The sequence below is a fragment of the Rousettus aegyptiacus genome, unplaced genomic scaffold, assembly GCF_014176215.1.
Source record: "Rousettus aegyptiacus isolate mRouAeg1 unplaced genomic scaffold, mRouAeg1.p scaffold_m13_p_12, whole genome shotgun sequence".
In the NCBI taxonomy this organism is placed as follows: Eukaryota; Metazoa; Chordata; class Mammalia; order Chiroptera; family Pteropodidae; genus Rousettus; species Rousettus aegyptiacus.
In genome coordinates this window covers 15,510,646-15,524,298 of record NW_023416287.1, presented here as the reverse complement: position 1 = coordinate 15,524,298, position 13,653 = coordinate 15,510,646, and the positions used below count along the sequence as shown (strand labels likewise).

The following is a 13,653-nucleotide window of genomic DNA, read 5'->3' as shown; positions in this document are numbered from 1 at the left end:
TCTGGCCAGGTCTGGCCCACAGCCACAGTTGCTCACCACTACCCCCAAGACTTCTGCTTCTTTGGGCTGGGCAGCCCTGTCCTCTTCAAGCCGTGTTCGTGTATGTTGATTTCCAGAATTCCCTCCATGATGGTCAGCCCCTCTTCATGCCTTTGAACATTGGCAAGCTCCCTCTCAGCCTGTGTCTGTCTGTTCCTGTTACCTGGTGAACTCCTGCTCAACCTTTGGGATTATCAGTTGTCCTTTACTCTGGGCAGCCTTTCCTGTTAATCCCAGGTAGATTGTTTCTTCCATTTTTTTTTTCAGTTGTGTGATACTGGGTAAATTACTTAATCTCTCTGTGCTGCAGTTTCCTTATCTGTGAAATGTGGATGATAATAGTATCTATCTCATTAGCTTGTTAGGAGGATTAAATGAATTTATAGACAAACAGACAGACAGACAGGGACTTCCTGGAAGGCAGAGTTGGTCTTTGATCTATTTCTGAATCAGGGCTTGTCACAGAGCAGGTGTCCATCAAATGTTTGATCACTGGAGTAAGGGTGTAAAGTAAACATATATCCCACTAGCTCCCAATGAGGTCCGACCATCATGGTGATAGAAAATAGTTCAAGCATTTCTTATAAAACTAAATATGTAATTATTGTACATGCCAATGGTTGTATTCTTGGGCATCTACTCCGGAGAAATGAAAACTTTATGTTTACACAAAAACCTGTACATGAGCCCCAAACTGGAAACAACTCAGGTGTTCTTCAGTGGGTAAACAGTTAAGCAAATGGGCACGCTCATGAAATGGAATACTACTCAGCAACAAAAATGGAACGCACTATTGATATAGGCAACGACTTGGATGAATCTTAAGGGGATCATGCAGAGTGAAAAAAACCAATCCCCAAATGTTACCTACTCTCTGATTCTATTTATATAACATTTTGAAGTGACAACATTCTAGAGATGGGGAGCAGATTAGTGATTGCCAAGGGCAAGGATAGTAGTGCTTTGGGAGAGCAGTTTTAGGAATCCTTGTGTGTTGGAACTGTTTGTATCTTGACTGTGGTGGTGGATACACGAACCTACCCATGTAATGAAATTGCGTAAGACCACACACATACACACACGCACACACACACCTACACGAGTAGATGTCAAACTGGGGAAATCTAAATAAGACTGAGAGATTGCATCAATGTCAGGTTCCAAGGTGTAAAATTACACTACGGTAACATTTGCAAAATGTTACCATTGGGATAAATTAGGTAAAAGATACATGACATCTCTCTGTTACTTGTTACAACTGCATGTAAATCTACAATGGGCTCAAAATAAAAAGTTTAATTAATTAATTAAAAATCATTGTAAGGTATTCAAAAGAAGAGAATACAAAACAAAAGGCAACCAAAGCCAGTTAGCTGCTTCCTGCTGAACCTTGCCACAGGTCCGCTGAGATCTCAGGACCTTTGTCCTGGCAGCATTGCCAAGCCAGCCCTATCCGCATTCTGCCTGTCTACCCTCCAGTCTCAGAGCTGGGAGAGACCTGAAGTACATTCTGACCCAACCCAAGCATTCGAGAGTCCAGGCTAAGGGTGAAACCTGGCCTTTACCTCCTTGAAGTCAAGCAGCCCAGGGATGAGAATGCAGCAGGGAACCCAGGAGATAGCAATCCCTTCCTGAAGCCCAGGACTGTCCTGATCCCCTTTGTGACCGTGGGCTTTCGCACATCATACAGATGGAGACTTGTGCCTGTCTTTCTCCATTGTCCCACAACCCCCAATTCTCCACGAGTCTTGCCGATGGGTTCCCAGATACACTGAGTTTACATGTCTCTGCTTTTCTTTTTCCAAGCTTGTTTTTCTTTGCTATTAGATGAATAACATTTTTCGGTCAGGTCTTTTTATTCCATGAACTTCCTGTAAATTCTGGGAGATGAATACATTTTATAGGTGGGAAAACAGGCTTAGAGAGGTTCAAGTTGTTCCAAAACCTTCCACTTCTGAGAGCCCATGGGGTCTTTGCTGACATGAAGATAGAGACTAGTGGGCTTCAGACTCTGAAATTTTGTTGACCTCATGCTGTCCAGGAATCAATAAGAGCAAGAGGTGACTTTAAAAAATTTTTTTGAAGATCAGCTATGGAGGAACACTTCAGCTAAGATTTTCTAGGTCCCTGTAGTTCGTCAATTATCAAACTTTTTGGTTTTAGGGCTCTTCTTTGAAAGAATCTCAAAGAGCTTTTGTTTTTGTGGATTATATCTGTCAATATTTAGCATATTATAAATTAGTTGTGAGAAATTAAAAATGTGGAATTAATTCCTTTAAATTAACAATAAATCTCATATATTGCAACAGTATAACAATGATAACAATATAACAATAAGTCCCTTATGCATTATAACAATATAGCCACAAGAAAGTACTGGTAATTATGTGATGTACGATATGATGGAGGTATTAGCTAACACTATGGTAATAATCATATAGCAATATCTAAGTGCATTAAACCAGCACCTTAAACTTACATAATGTTACAGGTCAATTATAGCTCAATAAAAAAAGAGAAAAGAAAAAAACCAATAAATCGAAAAAACATGGGGCGGGGTGACATAATCAGATCAGAGTTTGGAGACTGACAAGCATGTCCTCCTGTGCCTCCCTCTCCGCCACAGGCCCCACCATGAGGCCCCAGCCCCGCCGGAGCCCCCGCGCTCCCCGAGCCGTGGGTGCCCCGTGCTAGCCCCCCGCCGGGGCGTGGAGAGGCGCGGTGGCCATGGCCAGCCACGTGGACCTGCTGACGGAGCTGCAGCTGCTGGAGAAGGTGCCCACGCTGGAGCGGCTGCGGGCCGCCCAGAAGCGCCGGGCTCAGCAGTTGAAGAAGTGGGCCCAGTACGAGCAGGACCTGCAGCACCGCAAGCGCAAGCACGAGCGGAAGCGCAGCGCTGGCGGCCGGAGGAAGAAGGTGGCCTTCGAGGCTAGTGTGGCCTTGCTGGAGGCCTCGCTGAGGAATGATGCCGAGGAAGGTAGGCCACCCTGATCCCTGTGGGCTGGGGGCGCCCCGGCCTGAGTGCTTCCGGTTCCAGGTTTGGCCTCCAGGCCCTGTGCAGTGGAGGTGTGGGCTGGGGGCCTCTGGCCCTCTCCCCAGTTCGGGCAGCCTTACATGTCTTGGGAAGGCTGTGAATTTATCTTAGACTTTTTTTTTTAATATTTGAGATAAAATAGAGTAATAATATAATAATATATAATAAAATAAAACAATCACTTATACAGTGGTTACATACTATAAAGTGGAATATAATACAAATATGTTTTAAATATATAACATTATATTTTTATGTCTATTAAGATCGTCATAAACATATATATATAAGGTGTCCATAAAGTCTGGAAACGTAGACAAATATGCACAACGTTGTCTAGGACATTTTCCCTTATTTTTAATATAAACACATATACATGCTCATGTAACTTATTTCCAGATTTTATATTTATTTACTTATACTTTATTTTATTTGTTAAATTTTAAGTATATTATTATTATGTGTCCCATGATCCAGCTATCACAAAACCCAAGAGTTGGGTATAAAACACCCATTCTACAGATGGGGAAACTGAGACCCAGAGGTTCAGAACCTCGACCAAGGTGGCAGAGATGGGATCAGAGCCCCCAGTATTCACGCTCTTGTCACTGGCCTCATGGCCTTGTAGGTTTTCTTCTTATTCAAGGGAGGAGTGGAGGAGCCATGATTTGACCAAAGCCCTGTTCTCTCAGCATGCGTTCAGGGGTCACACCTGCTCATTGTGCAGCTGAGATTTGTGTGTGTGTGTCCCGTGTTCACCCGCAGCAGCCTCTGGTCCCTCTCTGTGTACGAATCCTTTCTGGCTATCCCTGGAGGGGCCCAGCTGGGTATCCTGGGTCCCTCTGGACTCCTGCCTTCGCATGACTTCCAGACACTTGGTGCTAAAGCAGTCAATGATAGAACTGAGGCATGGTGACACTGACCACACTAGAGGGTGTTCGGTTTTATGCCCGTTGTTCCTCAGATTCCAGAACCCTCTGAGAAGCGCAGCTCTATTTCTGTCCTGGTTACACCCTTGGAAATGAGCAGAGAGGCATTCTGGAACCACTCAGCTGGAAAGAGCTCAGCTAAGAGCCTGGGGTGAGCAGCCCCCTCGGGAAAGATATGAACTCTCAGGCTCAGGGGACACGGCCCTGTGAGGCTCCTTCCCACGTGTCATTTGCCGAGTGACGTGACAGACCTATCCCACTCAGTGGGTGGCACACTGTGATGTCTAATTCTTGTCGTGGGTGATAGTTCATAATCTCTTCTTTCACCTCACATCTTTACTCCCTTCCTGACAAAGTCCCATTTCTCCCTCCCTGAAGGGTTTTGCAGAGTCTCTGCGAGCTGGCTGGCTGTGCTGCTTCAGAAGGTCCATGCCTCCCCCAGCCCACTGCCCAGGCCCCACGCCCCGGAGTACTCCCACGGGTACTGGTTAGAGCACCAGGGGCCCTTCAGCCCTGTGTGTGGCCTGGAGCAGCTGATTTCACCTCTTTGGGTCCAGTTCCTTGATCTGCAAAGTGGGGGTCTGTGAACCTTGCCCTCGGTGGAGGCTGGCAAGAATTAGACAAGATCCTGCATGTGGCAGCTCTTTGAAAATTGACCCTGAACCCTGTACCAGCATGGTGATCATTGTATAACATACTTTTCCTCTGTGTTTTTTTAAATAAGACCTTTATTGTTTTTCAAGAACCCAAATATACGCAAACACATTCTTCCCATAAAAATCAAACACAGAAGTATATGCGGTCTTTCCCCTCCCTCCTTTCCTTCTGTTCTTCTGTAATTAGTACTACAATTGTTTGATGTGTCTCCTTCCAGTTTTTTCATTTACCTATATATTTGTGGACTTGGAGAAATAGAGCGCTAGTTGTTTTTGTTTGTAAGTGATAACACCCTGGATACATTACTCTATAATTTTTTTTTTATCACCCAACAATATATCTTAAAGGTGTTTTCATGCCCGTACACTTATAGTGGAATAATAGATTTGTATCTTTCCTTTTAACTGCTGCATAGTATTCCGTAGTATGGATGCACAAGAACGCTTGATATATTCCTTATTGATGGGCCTGTAAATTTTTCAGTAATTTTGCTTTAGCTGAAATGAACATTTTATGAACCCATATAAATGTCTATCTAGGACAGACGTGGAAGAATGAAAGAGGTGGATTCAAAGGTATGTGTATTAAATTTCAGTGAGAGAAGTGCCAGACTCCACAGATGGATCCCTTGGCTCTAGGGACAGCCCAGTGAGGGTGGAGGGCCAGGGTACTGTGCCCTGTGGCAGGCTATGAGGGTAGGATAAGAGGTGCCCTGGGGGTCTATGGATGGCTGGACTGGGTGGTGGGGGTGGGCCGTGAAGCTTCCATCAGTCAACAGGCTAGCTCTCTCGACTACGCTCAGCCTCCTGGCAGCATGACAGAGCCCGCTGCTCCCAGCTGGCTGGGATGGCTTCTGTGTGCTGGTGGAGCTGGTGTTGGGGAGGCTGCTGGGGCGTTAGCTCACAGCGGGTTGGGAATGTGGGGCGGCAGCTCCCCCGCTCTCATGAGCTCACAGCAGTGGCTGAGTCAACCTCCTCCACCTACCAGGACAGTGTGAGTCGTTCCATAGAAAGGCAGTGCTGAGGAACTCACTGGATTTTTTTTTTTTTCTCACTCTTCATTGCCTTCAGGCTAATGCCCGGGCACCAGGGACCCCGCCTGGCCTCAGACTTGCCTGAGCCCCAACCTCATGTTCCCACTACGCATTTTTTAAAAACAGCTTTAATTTACATATCATAAAATCTGCCCATTTAAAATGTACCTTTCAATGAGTTTCAGTAAATTTACAGAGTCGTACATCACCACAACCCAGTTTTATAACATTTCATTAGCCCCAAAGGAAACTTTGTGACCGTTTATAGCCACTCCTGGTTCCCACCCCAGGCGATCATTCATCTATTTTCTGCCTATATATATTTGCTTTTGTGGACATTTCATTGCATGGACTCATGCAATATATGATCTTTCGTGATGGCTTCTTTCATTGTGAATGTTTTCAGGGTACATCCGGGTTGTGACATATATCAGGACTTCATTCCTTTTCATGGCCCTATAGTATCCCAGTATATGGCTAGACCACATTCTGTTTATTCATTTAGCAATTGGTGAACACTTAGATTATTTCCCTTTTGGGTTATGATGAATAATGCTGCTAAGTACATTTATGCGCAACTCTTTGTGTGGACATACGTTTTCATGTCTCTTGGGTAGTTACCTAGGAATGGCATTGCTAGGTCATGTGGTAAATTTATGTTTAACTTTTGAAAAAACTTGCTAAACTGTTTTCCAAAATAACGTCATCCTTTTACATTTTTGAACCCCATTTTAAAGATGAGGTCATTGAAGCTCACAGAGGCTATGTTACTTGCCAAGATTTCACAGGTTTTTGGTGTCAGACTTAGGACTTGAAGGCAGATCAGTTGTCTCTGAAGCCCAGATGGTCACGGTACCTCCTGCATTTGGTTTTCCCTAGAAAACAAGAGAACCACTCACTCATGGTTCTGATCTGTGTTACTTTGGGCCTTAAGGACCCTGGGGCTTCTGCTGGCCTCTTGGGTCCTTTGTATTAGGGGTCCCTGGATAAGCTCTTTCTCCCTAGCTGAAACTTCTTTCCAAGGCCACGTGGGTCCAGGCTTCCTTGAAACCACCGAACATTTGTTAACGTGTCATGGCTTCTGTTCTCAGAATATGTAGGGTTTTCTTTATGGAAACTCTATTCACATTCGAAAGTTTGAGTGATTCTTCTGTAGCCTAAATTTAGCTCTTCAACTGTTATTCTCATGGTAAAGGTTTTCAAACTTTTTTTTTTTTTTTTTAAGCAGTGGAAACTTTTCTTTAAATGAAATATTATGCAGAAACCCAATATGTAAAAGAGATGTAAGAGCTATTCTGGCTGAAGTAGGCTAGGGGCGGGGGTGGGGGGAGGGTTCTGGAAGCTGGTCCACCTCATGCCTTTCCCACCCCTGCCCCTGCAAAGCTCTCCGCGACTCCCCCACCCCAGGTGCACTGGCGGACACCTGGGCTCTGAAGGGCACCCTGAAACCATTGACTCATCTAAAGAAAACACAACTCTGACTTTCACTTTTGATGATTTTGAAAAAGGAAGTTTCTTTACTTTTAATTACAAAAATAATGCAGTCTTGTAGAAAATCTTAAAAGTGCAGAAAGAAAGAAATGTTAAGAAGAGAATAAAATCACTCACACTCACACTGAACGGCAACAACCATTGATAATATTTTGGTATTGTTTTATCAGCTAGGGTCCTGATGGGAAACGAATGGTGTTCTCACATGGGGTAATTCGAGGAAAGTTTAATAAAGAGGAAATTTGCGAAGGATTTAGGGAAATAGTCCTCAATTTATTATTATTTTTTTGTCTCAGAGCCCTTTTATATTCTTAGAAACTGACGGCCCCTAAGAGCTTTTGTTTAATTGGATTCTATCTATTAATATTTACCATATTAGAAATTAAAACAGGAATTAAAATAAATAAAATAAATAAAATAGATATTATTCATGGAAAATGTAACATTAAATTCATTATCTGTTGTATTAGTTTTCAATTGCTGCTTAGCAGATGGGCTCAAATTTTAGAAGCTAAAAACAATGAACATTTGCCACTTCACACGATCTCAGTGGGTCAAGAATCCAGGAGTGGCTTAGCTGGGTGGTTCTAGCTCAGGATCTCTCATAGGTTATGACCACCTCAAGGTTTAACCGGGACTGGAGGATCTGTTTCCAAGATGGCTCACTCACATAGCTCTTGGCAGGAGGCCTCAGTTTCCTGTCTTCTCAGCTCCTTCACAGGGCTGCTTGAGTGGCCTCTCAACATGGCAGCTGGCTTCCTTCAGAATGAGTGATCTATACTTATGAACAAGGAGGAAAAGACGATGCCTTTTATTACCTAGCCTTGTAAGTCAAATACCATCACTTCTGCCATATTTTATTCATTAGAAATGATTCACTAAGTCCAGCCCACTCTGAAGGGGAATGGAATTAGGCTCCATTTCTTGGAAGAAGGAGAATTTGTGAACATGTGCTAAAACCACCACACATGTTAACCTAAATAGTTTTATGAAAAATAAAGACATTTTTTCAAAACAAAAAAAATAGGAGAGTAGTCTCGTTTTATACTTTTGCAAATTTTTTTAAGGTCTGGTTTGAAAGAAGACAGCTGGATTCTCTTATCTGCTTCTACATTCAATATGTTATGATATGTTATTTTTGTTGAAGTAAATGAAGAAAATCTTACCTCACTCAGATATGTAGTTGGAAAGGAGAGGAAATATTTTAATTGCCTTTCCAGATAATCGTGGCTGTTTTCTGATACCATAATGAAACTCAACAGGTGGTAATTTCTCGAAGGTTAATTGCAATGTGGAATCTGACACCACATCAATTTTTAGCTTTTCTTACTCTGTTACATCAAAATTCAGTGGTCTGTCTTGTATTTTGAATGGCTCTTTTAGCCTTGCATACTCTTTAAACATGATGTATTAGAAAATACTGGTTCACTTCTTTTTGGATATTACAGCAAAAGTACAAGTAACCAAAGCAAAGGGAAACAAGTAGGACTATATCAAACTAAAAGGCTCTGCACAGCAAATAAAATGAACAAAATGAAGAGGCAACCTACAGAATGGGAGAAAATATATGTAAACCATATATCAAATAAGGGGTTAATATGCAAAACATAAAAGGCACTCATATAACGATAGCAACCCCCCACATAATCCAATCAAAAATGAGCAGAGGACCTGAATAGATATTTTTCCAAAGGAGATGTAGAAATGGCCAACAGGTACATGAAAAGGTACGTCACTAGCCATCAGAGAAATGCCAATTAAAACCACAATGAGATATCACTTCATACCTGTTCGAATGGCTATTATCAAAAAGATAAGAGATAATAAGTGTTAGTGAGGATGTGGGGAAAAGGGAACCCTTGTACATTGTAGGTGGAAATGTAAATTAATAAAGCCTTTATGGAAAACAGTATGGAGGTTCCTTAAAAAGTTAAAAATAAAAGTACCATATGATCTAGAAGTACACTTCTGGGTATATATTTAAAAAAAAAAAAACGAAATTGCTACTTTGTGGAGATATACGCAGCCCCATGTTCATTGCAACATTATTCACTTATTCACAACAGCCAGGATATGGGAACAACCTAAATGTCCATCAATGGAGGAATGGATAAAGAAAATTCTATCTATATCTTTTTTATGGCTGAATAATATTCTATATATATAAGTTCTGGGGATCTAATGCACAGCACAGTAACCGTGGTTAACAATATATTGTACACTCGAAAGTTGATAACAGAATAGATCTTAAATGTTGTCACCATACACATGCAAAAAGGTCATTACGTAACGAAATAGAGGTGTTAAATAGCTTTACTGCGGTAACCATTTTGCAGTATATGTGTGTATCAGATCATCACGTTGCAGATCTTAAACTTTTACAATGTTATATGTCAATTATATCTCAATAAAGCTGGGAGAAATAAAGAAAATATTAGTGCACCGAGTTACGCAGATCTTTTAAATGCTGACACATTTCATTATACAATATTTTAAGAAATTATAATTTCAACACCAATCTCATTAGGAAAGTCTTTGCCTGAAAATTTAAATTTTGTTATCAGCAACAAACATTAACAACTGTGAGAGGATCTCTGTTCATTTCAGAGAAAAAGATTAATAACCACTGTTTGCCAGTCATTCTTTAAGTAAAAATGGTGTTCGATGAGAGAAGGAGCTGGCTTAGCATACAACTTAAACAATTGCTCAACTAATACAGATTTGAGACAATGATCATACCTCATGTGTACTTCTCATTTTGTCATAAAGAGTATTAAAAAGACATATACTCAAGGGTTCATACATTTTACTGCTTCATCAAGGACATTTTAAAGTGAAACTGGTACGGATTTTTTTTCTGGTTATAATGTGTGTGTTTTTGTGTTTTTATTGAGACTTTATTTTTTGAGAGCAGTTTCAGGTTCATAGCCAAATGTGGGGAAGGTACAGAGATTTCCCATATGCCCCTGGCCCCCACAAGTGCAGAGCTTTTCCCGTTATCAGCAGTCACCAGAGTGCTTCATTTATCACAACCGATAAACATAAATTGACACATCATAATCACCCAAGGCCCATAGTTTACATTAGGCTTCTTTCTTGACGTACATTCTGTGGGTTTGGACACATGTATACGGGCATGTACCCCTTGTTACGGTTATACAGAGTATCAGCGTATTTTCACTGCCCTAAAAAGCCTGCATTATGCTTATTCATTCCTTCCCCATCTCCAACTTCTGGCAACCACTGATCTTTTTACTGTCTCCATAGTTTTTGCTTTTCCAGAATGTCGTATAGTTCAAATTGACCTCTTTCACTTAGTAATATGCATTTAAGGTTCTACCATGTCTTTTCATGGCTTCGTAGTTCATTTATTTTTAATGCTAAATAATATTTCATTGTCTGGATGTATCGCCATGTATTTATCTATTCACCTACTGAAGGAGGTCTTGGTTGCTTCTAAGAAGCAAATTATTCATAACTTTGGCAATTATGCATGAAGCTGCTGTAAACATCTGTGTGCAGGTTTTTGTGTGGATACGTTTTCCACTCCTTTGCATAATAACGAGAAACAAGATGGCTGGATCGTATGGTAAAAGTATGCTCTGTTTGGTAGGAAACCACCAAACAGCTTTCCAAAGTGGCTGTACCATTTTCATTCTCACCAGCTATGGATAAGAATCCCATCGTTCCACATCCTCCCCAGCATTTGGTGCTGTCGGTGTTCTGGATTTTGGCCGTTTTCATGGGTGTGTAGTAGTATCTCATTGTTGCTTCCATTGCTATTTCCCTGATGACATGTGAGGTAGAGCATCTTTTAATATGCATATTTGCCATCTGTATATCTTCTTTGGTTTGATTTCTGCTTTTACTGTGCACGTGAAGCAGGGGATACAGTGATCACTAGCACACTTTGGTGCCGCCGGACTGACTGTGCTACAGTGGCAGTGGTTTTCCCCACCGCTGCGTCTGCACCATCAGTACCAATGTCAACACAGTGAACATGGCAAATACTCTCTTAACGTTACTATGGAAATGGCTTTGACCTCTCGAGCACCCTGAAAGACTGTTGGGAGCCACTTTGAGAACCATTGGTTTACAGGAACCAACAAGGAATGGCACAGTAGCTTGGGACTAGAAAAAGTGGGGTGATGCTACCACCCCAAACATGAAGAGGCCAAGGGAAGGGGAACCTACTGGACCTTAAATGGGGTACTATATATTCAGGGTGGCCAAACAGGAGCAGTGGCCTCCTCGACTATCTTCTAGTCTTTTCACCATGCTTCCTGTTACCAAACAAAATGCAGAAGGCAAGGAAGCCTTTGATGTGGTCCAAGTGGTTGGGCTTCCCCAGGCATGAAGAAGGGTGGATTTGGAGGGACAGATGGGATATACCCAACCTGATTGTTTTCAGCTCTTTGTGTCTACGCCAGACACAGAGCAAATGTGTGTGTATTAAAAAACAAACAAAAACAAAAACAAAACAAAACAAAAACAAAACAAAACACCTTTTGCCCTAACAGTTGTTTGTCAGTTCAACAAAATTAGGCATCTACCCCGTGCTTTAAAGAACCCAGGCAAAGTAATGGTATAAATAAGGACTGGGGTGGGAGGCCATGTATAAGCAATGGTGTAAGGGGGAGACATCTCTGAGGAGGTATGGTAGGCTGAGCTCTGAATATGGAGAAAGAGGTAGCCATGTGGGAATGTGGAGGGAATATCTCAAGGACCTGGGATGGATAAGAGGTAGAGAGGTAGCCTGGGGAATATTGATGCTTGAAAACTGTGGTAGGAGGTGTACATTTAATTTGATTGAGATGAAAAGCCACTGTTGTGTTCCGAGAAGGGAATCATACGATGGGATATAGACTGTGTAAAACTTTTCCCAGGGAGTAGACTATGAGTGTATTCTCGTGGGAACATGAGTGGGAGCAGGGAGGCCTCTTCAGAAACTGTTGTGGTAGCCTAGGTGAGAATCCGTGGTGGTTGCTGTGAGGTGGAGAAATGAGAAGGTAGAGCTAACAGGGCTGCATGTCAGGAGGCGAAAGGAGGGCCTCGGCGATGACTCCTTTTGGCTTGAGAACTAAGGTGGATGACGGCGCAATATTTTGAGGCTGGGGAGACGCAGATTGGAGCGAGCCAAGAGTTCTGTAGGACTGTCCAAATTGACATGCACTTTTAACATCCAAGTGGCGCTCTTTAGAAGACAGGTCAATAAGTGAGTTTGGAGCTCAGGGGAAAAAAAATCAGTGACGGATATAAAAATGGAGGAGTCATCAGTTTACAAATGCTATTTTTTTTTTATAGCCAAGGGGACTATATGAGATCATTTAGGAAGCAAGGTAGATAGAGCAAAGAAGGGGCTCCAAGAGAAAGCCCTGGGACACCTCAATAGCTACATGTCGGGCCAAGAAGAAGAGAGCAAAGGCGAGACCAAGATGCCAGGGTGGCATAAAGAGCATTAGGCTGGCGTGGCATCTCACCAACCTAAAGGAGGGAGAAGGCGTTTTTAGAAGGAAGGGTTGTCAGCTGAGTCAAAAGTTCCTCAGAGGTTGACTGTTTTATCTTGTCTTTATATAGTCTTTGGAAAGAGATTTTCAATGATGACTTCATAGACCCCTGTCTGAGTGTACCATAATTTATGTAATCTCTCTCCTATTATTGGATTTTGAAGCTGTTTCCAATTTTTGCTACTATAAATTATGCCATGGTGATTATCTTTGCATAAAAGTATTTAGCCGCCACTTTGATTATTACTTAGATTCCTAGAGGGTCAATACATTTGAGGATATAAACATCTGTAAAGCTTCAGTATAAACTGCTCATTTGGTGACCGAAAAGGTGGTGTCAGTTTGCACACCCACCGGCAGTGAGTACCAGGCTTGCATCACCACTGCCTTGCTCATCAACACTGGATGATGATGCTAAAAACGTACCTTTGCTCACATATTCGATCTATGGAAAATAGTCCTGTTGTCTTACTTTGAATATAATTGAGAAGTCTAAGTGTGGATACCTGTTCATGAGCTAACTTTTCATTTCTTTTTTTTTCTCTGAGTTATCTATTTTTTGTCCATATTTTCACTAGTGTGTTTCTTTTTCTTGTTAATTTCAATGATTGGGTATGTTTGTGTGAGAGAGGAGAGAGGGAGAGAACGAGAGGAAGGGAAAGAATGAAAATGGACAGGGAGATGTCAACTCTTTGTTGTCATGTACGGTGCAAATATTTTCTGCGTGCATGTGTGTGTGTGTGTGTGTGTGTGTGTGCGCGCGTGCGTGTGTGTGTTTGCTCTCGCATCTTGTTTATAGTAGTTTTACTTCTGTCCTGGAGTTTAATTTTTATGTAGTCAAACCTAATGACATTTGCTTTTTTCCCATTATTTTGTTTTTTGCTTTTATCTCTAAAACAGAGGTCAGGAAGCTATGACTAGAAGGCCAAATCTTCCTACCATCTGCTTTTGTAAATAAAGTTT

At 41.9% G+C, this 13,653-nt stretch overlaps 1 protein-coding gene across 1 annotated transcript in view; it reads left to right on the top strand.

Moving 5' to 3' along the window:
* PPP1R16B (protein phosphatase 1 regulatory subunit 16B) overlaps window positions 1-13,653 on the top strand; it is a 92,303-nt gene that overhangs the window by 22,101 nt on the left and 56,549 nt on the right. The window contains exon 2 of the mRNA XM_036229412.1: window positions 2,666-3,016. Coding sequence (XP_036085305.1) covers window positions 2,767-3,016 — 250 coding nt within the window. The 5' untranslated portion in view covers window positions 2,666-2,766. The remainder of the gene's footprint in view (window positions 1-2,665; window positions 3,017-13,653) is intronic.